General features: G+C 34.4%; 1 protein-coding gene across 1 annotated transcript in view; it reads left to right on the top strand.

The window, feature by feature from the left end:
• Positions 1 to 4,437: 4,437 nt before the first annotated feature.
• Positions 4,438 to 9,072, top strand: part of LOC110021356 (ABSCISIC ACID-INSENSITIVE 5-like protein 5) — a 21,371-nt gene continuing 16,736 nt past the window's right edge. Inside the window, exons 1-3 of the mRNA XM_020719816.1 lie at positions 4,438 to 4,600; positions 4,785 to 5,891; positions 7,129 to 7,200. Coding sequence (XP_020575475.1) covers positions 4,848 to 5,891; positions 7,129 to 7,200 — 1,116 coding nt within the window. The 5' untranslated portion in view covers positions 4,438 to 4,600; positions 4,785 to 4,847. The remainder of the gene's footprint in view (positions 4,601 to 4,784; positions 5,892 to 7,128; positions 7,201 to 9,072) is intronic.

Here is a 9,072-nt window from a genome sequence, read left to right as displayed (position 1 = left end):
CCCTTAATTCTTGCAGAGGGAAGAGTTGAGTAAAACTAGACCATTAGAAAGAGGTTGCGTACCAAAACTCAACGGGTAGTTCACCCATTGGGAGGGAAGATCTTGTTGAAGGTGGTTGAGGCTTGTGACTCCATGATGTCCCAAGAGAACCCTTGGTTGTCTCTGGCATTAGGATGTCATTTGGGTGTGCATTGTTGAATCGGTTCTTGCAATCTTTGGCTGACGTAAGTCGGACTGTCTTCTGGGCTGTTGGGTCATCTTTGCCACATCATTTTTCTTAAATCGTTGGAATGCTTTGAGATTCCCACAAACACATTTATGTGTACAATATCACATAAAAAATCATCTTTTTAACTTCTAAAATATGAAATACACATTTTCATGCTTAGATAAGTTGGTATGTGTGTAAAGTTTGAAGTTTAGGTATCAGCTATATATGTAAATACAAAGGGATTGAGTGGTAATCATCTTTCTAAGAAAATTGCATTTATATATAGTCATGAATGTAGTTATATTTGTAAGTGTTTATGTTTAGATGCATGTGTGTGATTAGATTGCATATATTCATGTGGATGTAAGTACACATACCTGGTCACATGTACATTCTATAATTTATAAGATTTCAAGTAAATAGAATATATAAACAACTCATGTTTATCTCGATAAATTAACGTGTTGAATACAAAATTTTACTTATTTGCTTAATGAGGTGAGTCGTACAAAATATTAGCTTGTTCTAGCTTGAGTGACATGCTACCCTTTATAGAATGAACATTTGAAGAGAATCATGAAGATTTGGTGTGATCATGTGATTAATGATTCAAATCAAGCATAAATATGGAAGATATGTGGATGATAAAATTTTCATGATTTTTTGAGATTACAAAGTGTGGCACATTTAAAGTTATTTACTTTAATTGTTACTAATCAATTTAATCATTTTAATAAATTATTACTTAATTAAAAAAAAATTTAATTTAGGAGAGTCATTTTGCACCTCAATTTTTGTAATGAATGAACCCAATATTGTTATCAATAAAAAGGAAGATGATAATGACTATTCATGCCCATAATATTATGAGTATATTTTGATGATAACATATATATGATTGAATGCTTTAATAATTTAATATGTGATTATAAATTCAATAGAATGGAAGGCTTGCAATGATGAAATTGTTAAAATATGAGTCATGGTCAAGTGGCCACACAAAGTTTGAGATTATATGGATAATATACCTAAGATTAATATTAAGGATTTTATCTTTGCTCTTGTAATCTTTTTTATTACAATTTTATTTCTAAGAGTATGTAATTTTGAAATGTCTAATTTCGTGACTTCATAAAATACTTGTTGTTTGAAAATCCTCTAAAACTAATTTAGAACATTTTGGTAGTTATATACGAAAGTATAAGGGAATTAGTTTTTAAAATTCTTAAATTTAAGATAGTGCTCATAATTTTGACTATACATATAATTTTAATTTCACATATGATTATAAATTACATAATTGACACATTTTGCATATAATTTGATGAATAATATCAACTAGAGAATGGATGTTATAAAGTCACTTTAGCCATGATGATAGCTTTGAAAGTAAAATTTTTTCAACTTTTAGCTGACTAACGATATCTTGATCTTACATATGATTGACAAATTGCACATATGATCAAAATAAATTTCTAGATATTTTTATATGACAATACATACAATCAAATATCATATATAATCATCCAAAACTAAAATTCTTAGGTTATAACCAGCCAAGTTATTTTACAGTTTAATTATAGTCATTTTGAGGCCTTATAAACTAATGCAGGTTTCATAAATATTTCTTGGATTGAATCATTTGAGAGTTAGATAATTTCACTGATATATCCCTTCATTCTTCTTATTCAAACCTTTATTCTTCAAGATTTCAGTAATTAAAGTCACATCCTCGAGTAAAACTAGTGCATAAGCCATCAAGCTTCATAAGCAAGTGACATTGTTGAGGAGTCGTCCCTTTCTAATTGACTAAAGTGTTTTAAAAAGGTTGTTTTCATTTTTGAATTTGATTATCAAATTTTGGATTTGCTAAAAATCATGGAAAACTCTTTTGCTTTTCATTGTTATTGTAATTTTAGTATCATATGGCACTCACCTAAAAAGTTAGCGTGATGGTTTGACATTTTCTCTATTGATTTAAGGAGTGAAAGTGCTTGTCTATAGTGGCCAGAGAATTGTAAAATCTTAATTTAAGTGGAATTTATATGCTAATATATGCTAGTTGGGACAAACCATACAAAGTTATTTTGTTATTTCCGTAAATTAATTTTTTAAAGGTTATGATTATACTTCTTTTGACCTTTTAAGAAAAACTTGTTATCTTAATACAAACCCTAATGAAAGTTAAATAATTTCTAAAAGCATTAAGTGTGCCTTACATTTAGGGGGTTCCAATTTTATAGGCATTCTTAAATATACTACTAGGATTCCAACAATACAATGGAATTTTAAGAAATTAATTAATAAAGGCAATTTATGAAAGTCTTCATTTAGAGGGAAAAAAATCTAAACCATTGTTTTCAAGAGAAAAAAAGAATTACAGTACTATCATTAAAATTTAATTTTTATTTTGCTCGCAAAAGAGCTTCTAAAGGAAGAATCATCACAAGCAAGGGAGGGTATATTTGAGTTTTCTTTTAGTTTCTACATTTTTTTTAACAATTAAAAGAAGGACATCATAATACGAACATCTCCTAACTACAGTCCTCACCTGAGCAAGATCTTAAAGTTTGTTACCTTCAGTAGATTTTTCACTGTAATTACCACTTCATCCCCTTACTTATAAAAAGTATGGAGAAAAAATGATTGTTGAATAGTAAGGAGCCTCTTCTACTTAAGATTGGTGGTATGCATGAGAGAAGTGAAATAAATGTTGGAGGAACTCTAAGGAAGATGAGTTAAAGAAAGAGATTCACTACCAAGAGAGTTTGCCCAAATGCATGTGGAATAAGTAGGAATGGAAGGAAATAAATTTGGAAAAAAAAACTTTTATTGCAGGCTAAAGAAAAAAAAAGGATAAGATAGAAGATTTCTTTGGTATTTCAAAGTTCCCAAGAAGAGGGTCATACAAAGTAGAAGTTTGAACAAGCTTGAGATATGTTTCTAGGGTTTAGGAGGTGGAGATTTAATGAGTCAGAAGAAATTCCTATAGCAATTATTGTAGCAAACTTTGAGACAAAAGAGAACCTCTTACAAAGCTTGGTGTGTGGGAGATCCATCATCGTGGCTAGGAAAGAGACAACATGGCTAACCTATAGCATCTCAAAAGTACTTAAATTCTACTTTAGACAAATAAAAGCTTTAAGAGAATGCAAAAATCACGTTCTCAACTCCCACAAAAGGTTTTGATTATTGGAGAAAATTGATTGATTCATCCAATTGAATTTGTACAAAAAAATTTGTCAGCTTTAATCGTGAGGAGATCCGACGGTGTAGAAGAAAGAGAAACAAATGAGGGCTCGCCAACAAAAGATTTTGAAGCCTACTTTTTCGACCAAGTGCAACTGTCCAAGCCAAAGCTAATAAGGCTAAAACCTTCTGAACCGCGAGACAGACCAAAGAACAAAAAAGATATAAGAATGAGCCGATCCAGGGGAAATCCGATTCATTGACATCTCCAACCATCCTATAGGCATGCAGACTCCCCTCATCAGGGGTCAAGGATCGATAATATGGTCATATCAACCAACCAAACTTAGTCGATCGAGCTAATCCAATCCAGCTGAGTAGATCTCAACCGACCGAGACAGATCAAATTAAGCTTAGCCAGCAGATCAAAAGACCAATTCGACAATAACACTATACACGTAAATTACCAAGAATACCCTAGACAATCCTTTTTAAACATGGGCAAAAATGTAACACCATCTTATTGTACCTTCTTTCCTATAAATAAGGTGATCATTTTATAAATAAGAGACGATTGATAGTACATTTTACCATTCACTCCTCTTAATCTCTCTCCTTACTTTTACTCATTCTTTGGATGTGATTCGCACACAAATCATAATTCTTTAATTAATCCGGCTTTATATAAAAAAAAAAACCTCTCGGACAAATATTGAATCCACAAACTATCAATAATTTTCTTAAAACCTTATGTTTCTTTATATTATTCAAAATTTAGCCTAAGCATTACATTTTGTCTTTAAGTGCATTGATTCCTTGACTGCTTAAAATTTTCAGGAGCCTTAAAAAATGCGTTAGTTCATACGACGGTGAAAATTCTTTAAAATACACGAACAACCTTGCGTATATATGGTTAAATTTTATTTTACTTTTTAATATTTAAATATATTATTGTTATATATTACGTTTTTTTTTTTAATAATTAGTATATGCTCGCAGATTTCAACTCTGGATGTGGCCTGATTGAAGCTTCAAAATTTGAAACTCTCTCCAGTTCTTCAGATTCAACGTCACACATCATTATTAAACAATTTGTTCCCACAAAAATATATAGCCCCGTCCCCAACTCCATCCCGACACCTGTCGCCCATTCGCCGGAAACCATAAGAGGCGATAAAGCTAGCCCATAGCACCGTCCAGGTCTGTCCCTCTCTCCCTCTCTCTTAATTTTCTGTCATGCCTGTTGGACCATACTTGCGATTCCGGCTTCGATTATCCCCGAGATTTCAGCTCCGAGTGGATTTCTGGAGTTTTGACTGGGACTGTGATTGGAGTTTTGTTTAGGGTTTCGCCTGTCATCTCACCGTTAATTGATGCTCTCCAGGAAGCGAGGGATTGACGATTCGATCTTTGAAGTCGCTGGAGTTTTGAAGGAGGAGGCTGCAAGATGAATTTCAGGGGAGTGGGGGTCGATGGAAACGATGCCCGGCAGCAGCCAGGAGCTGCGCAGGCGCTTGCGCGGCAGTCGTCGGTTTACGCTCTGACCTTCGATGAGTTCCAGAGTTCGATGGGTGGTATAGGGAAGGACTTTGGTTCGATGAACATGGATGAGTTCCTGAAGAATATCTGGACGGCTGAGGAGAGTCAGGCCATGGCCGCAGCCCTCGGCGCATCCGACGGCGGCGTTGTTGGGGGTTCGGTTGGGCTTCAGCGCCAGGGTTCGATCACTCTGCCGAGAACTCTCAGTCAGAAAACCGTCGACGAGGTGTGGCGCGATGTTATCAACGAGAGTGGCGGTGGTGGCTCAGGGGCGGGCGCCGGCGGATCCGGATTCCAGCAGCATCAGCGGCAGCCGACCCTTGGCGAGATGACCCTCGAGGAGTTTCTGGTACGAGCCGGGGTTGTGAAGGAGGAGATCAACATGTCGACATCTAGACCGGCTGTTAACGGTATAGCTTCTTCTGGCAGCAACGTTTACTATGGAAACTTGTCGGCTTCAGGAACAAACAATACTGGGATCGCTCTCGGCTTTCCTCAGGCGGGTCAGGGTAATTTGGGCATCATGCCGGCCTCAATCCCTAGTAATTCTAGCGCTAATCTCCCCATGCCTGCCTCGGGCACAAGGCCGTACGCCCCTCAGCTTCCGTTGGGCAGTAATGTCAATCTTGGAAGTCCTAGGGCCGTGAGAGGGGGAGGACTTGTTGGCATTGGTGATCAGGTAATCAGCAATGGTTTGATCACCGGGGTGGTTGGTTTGGGGGTAGGAGGTGTCAACGTCGGTGCGTCGGTATCTCCGGTGCACCAGATTCCTTCTGACGAGCTTGCAAAAGGGAATGGAGATCTTTCTTCTTTGTCTCCTGTGCCATACGTTTTCAATGGGGGACTGAGGGGAAGGAAGTGCAGTGGAGCAGTGGAGAAGGTTGTGGAGAGGAGGCAGAAGAGGATGATAAAGAATAGAGAGTCTGCTGCAAGGTCTCGCGCTCGGAAGCAGGTTTTTTTTTTTTTTTTCCTTTTTCGTTCTTTTCTTCATAAGTTAGTTATTCAAATTAACTGATGATTGTATGCATGTGATTTACTGCATGTAAGTTGATCTGATTGCCGTGGATTCATTCTTCTGTACGTGTTTCTTCTCTGTTTCTTGTCGAATGTGCATGACTTCTGATAAAAAATTCGCTTTCTAAATAAACTTAACAGAAGGGATTTTTTCTAATTTTCCACGGATCACATCAGCATTTATATGAAATAATTTCCCATTTTATAGAGATTTTAGTACTTCCACGAAAGATTGACATCATCAATTCATAAGAACCAATAAAATCCCCAAAATTTTGGTATTCTATTTTGGGAGTGTTGTTTCACACTAACTATCCATATTTACTAAATTAGACGTAGTATTATTTTTTGTTTAAAAAACTAAAAATTGAGGAGTTAATGTGGGGAAATCAAAAGGGCAAAATATAGGAGATATGTTTAGAAATTTATCATTTAATCTTTCGGCCTCTACTATATTTTCTTAGGAATTGTTCCACAGCTGTGTATATTTTGGGAATTGTTTCAATTGTATTGTTCTCTTGCTGAAAACTATGATAGCTGAGATAGCTGATTTTTTTTCATTACCAAGCTTGTTGTTCCTTATGAAGTTGCATAGCTTTAGTTTTTCCTTTTCATTTTCAACAACTTAGTGTTTTGGTTGGAAGTAAGTGATTGTTATGAGCCAAATCTTATTACTTTCTCGGTGTAAGTTGGATTTATTTTGATCTTATTTATCTGCAAAGGAAATGCATGATTGATTATCATTGTTGACTTAGCCAAAGTAGATAATAGCATGCTGGCTTGTGGGATTTTAAATCAAGTTACTTGTAACAAAATAAATAATTAAATGGGGCATTTGCCAGCATAGCACACAGCCTTATGTATTTACATGTCTCACACAAAAACTTTCATATTTACACACATAGCACTTAAATTTTTAATATCACATAAAAAATGACAATTGCCACTTCTTAAAAGTGAATATACCTTTTCATGCTAGTTTTAGAACACCGAAGTGCTGTGAGAAAGTAAATATGCAAGTTTAGATGTGAGATATGTAAATGCATAAGAATTGTGTGCTATGTATGTAAATTTACGTAAATAAATAAATGAATAAAACTTGAGTAACTTGTGGCGATGAAATGCTTCACATCAGTGGGACTTGTAGTTTGCTCTTATTTCTCTATTTGGACTAGGCTTATACGATGGAGCTAGAGGCTGAAGTTGCTCAACTAAAGGAGCAAAACCAGGAACTTCAAAAGAAGCAGGTATTTTCCATTAGCCAACTATTGGTTAATCTAATTTCCAAATTTGATATGCATCTCAGTGATATATGTTCTTTAAAGAAACCCCACATTCTATAATCTTTAAATCTGGAATGGACCAACATATCTAATTTTTATTCCCATCACGGACTAACTTTTTTTTCCTCTTATTCAATATCATTGCTTTGAGATTGTTTTAATAACTCGGAATAATGATATTCTATTAAGTTCACCATTTAGGAGCAAGAAATTTTTGCCTCAGTACAAACAGTGCTTATAGAGAAAGTATAGATATTTCTGATGAACGAACATTTCATTCCTAGCATAGTTTAGGAAAATTATAATTCTTCTAATTTTTGCTTAGGTACTTAAGGCAAATGATGCTTGTTGCGCTTGGTCGACTCGGGTTTTGAGTTGAATTTGCATGACTCAGAATTGGCAATGATAATTTTGGTATACCGGTTGTATGGATTAAAAAATTTCCAATTACTTGCCTTTATTTTGTTTTTTATGCCTCTTAATGTGGAAACCACACTCAAATTTAAATAAAGCTTAAATGTAGTTGATGCTTTGTTTAAAATAAATATCATCTAAGTAGAAAGTTGAATGTATTTTAACTCTTTTTTAGCTTTGTGTATTACCTAATTTGTATGGATAAGAGCGTCATGGAAGCTTTGTAGATGTAAACCTCTTTGATTTTTTTCTCTTCTAAAAAAGAATGTTCTTATTTTTTTCTCTTCAAACGCCCTTATAGATGTAAACCTCCTTTATTTCTTCTTCTTTTTCTTGAATCTTCTTATCTTCTCTCTTTTAATGATATAAAATTGAGGAGATGAGGAATCTTGAAGAGAGGAATGAGAACAATGGCTGAACTATGATTTCTAGTGAGTGTGAGAGTGTTTATCTGAAATTTAAATGGGGAAAGCTTCTATAACATAGTTACATTTGATTTTCTTTAATCTAGGAGGGAGCCATCCCCATCTCTCATGGTTTTACCACTAGATGAAAAGAGTATCTTAGTCCTTGAAGAAGATTGGGAGAAAAAGGAGAATAGCATATTCTATTTTTGTAATAAAGAGAAAGATATTTAAATTAGTTTTCAAGGGGAGAGAGATAGTACGTGAGGAGAGAGTAAGGGGATTCAAATCATAGAATTCCCATGGATTGGAGAGAGGGGCTGCCTGTTAGGAGAGAAGAGTTGGAGGGAAACGAAGGAAATAATTAAATGCTTAGTTTCAGTTCATTATAATTAAAATAGTATCATCCTATCTTTTATTTAGAAACAGGGTTTATAAATAAATTCCAAACTAAATCTATCATCTAATTCTACTTTAAAACATGAGATCAAGAAGGATTTGAGTTTATTTGTTGCATCAACTCCATCACGACTAGAAAGCTTGCCTTTAGATAGCCTTATTTAATATTACTCTTCAAGTTGATTTGGCACAATCTTTATGAATTCTTAATTTGTGATCTAATAATTTCAGTAGGAGGTTAATTTTTTAAATTTTTAGGTATTTATCTACTTCCAAAGCACCTTTGGCAATTTCATCAATATATTTGTTCTATGTTGTGAACTTGTGTTGTAATTACATATAAAGCGAAGGATCAACATCATTATTTGCTTAGGTAGAAGATCCATGTGTACAAATACTGTGCAGGTGTAAAAGGCTCAAAGGTGCCTTGATATGATTTTCGATTTTTAACATTAGACTATAATGTTATTAAATTTGAGCTAGATTGATTGACTAGGAAGTTTCTTGCTTTTGTATTGATGTAGATTTTTTAAAAATTACAACCCAAGGATCATCAAGGATAGTATATATATATACACAGATGCATATATATATATATATATATATATATATATATATA

This window comes from Phalaenopsis equestris, unplaced genomic scaffold (genome assembly GCF_001263595.1).
Source record: "Phalaenopsis equestris unplaced genomic scaffold, ASM126359v1 Scaffold000134, whole genome shotgun sequence".
Lineage (NCBI taxonomy): Eukaryota > Viridiplantae > Streptophyta > Magnoliopsida > Asparagales > Orchidaceae > Phalaenopsis > Phalaenopsis equestris.
The sequence above is the reverse complement of the archived record's forward strand: the minus strand, read 5'-3'. Positions and strand labels throughout refer to the sequence as shown.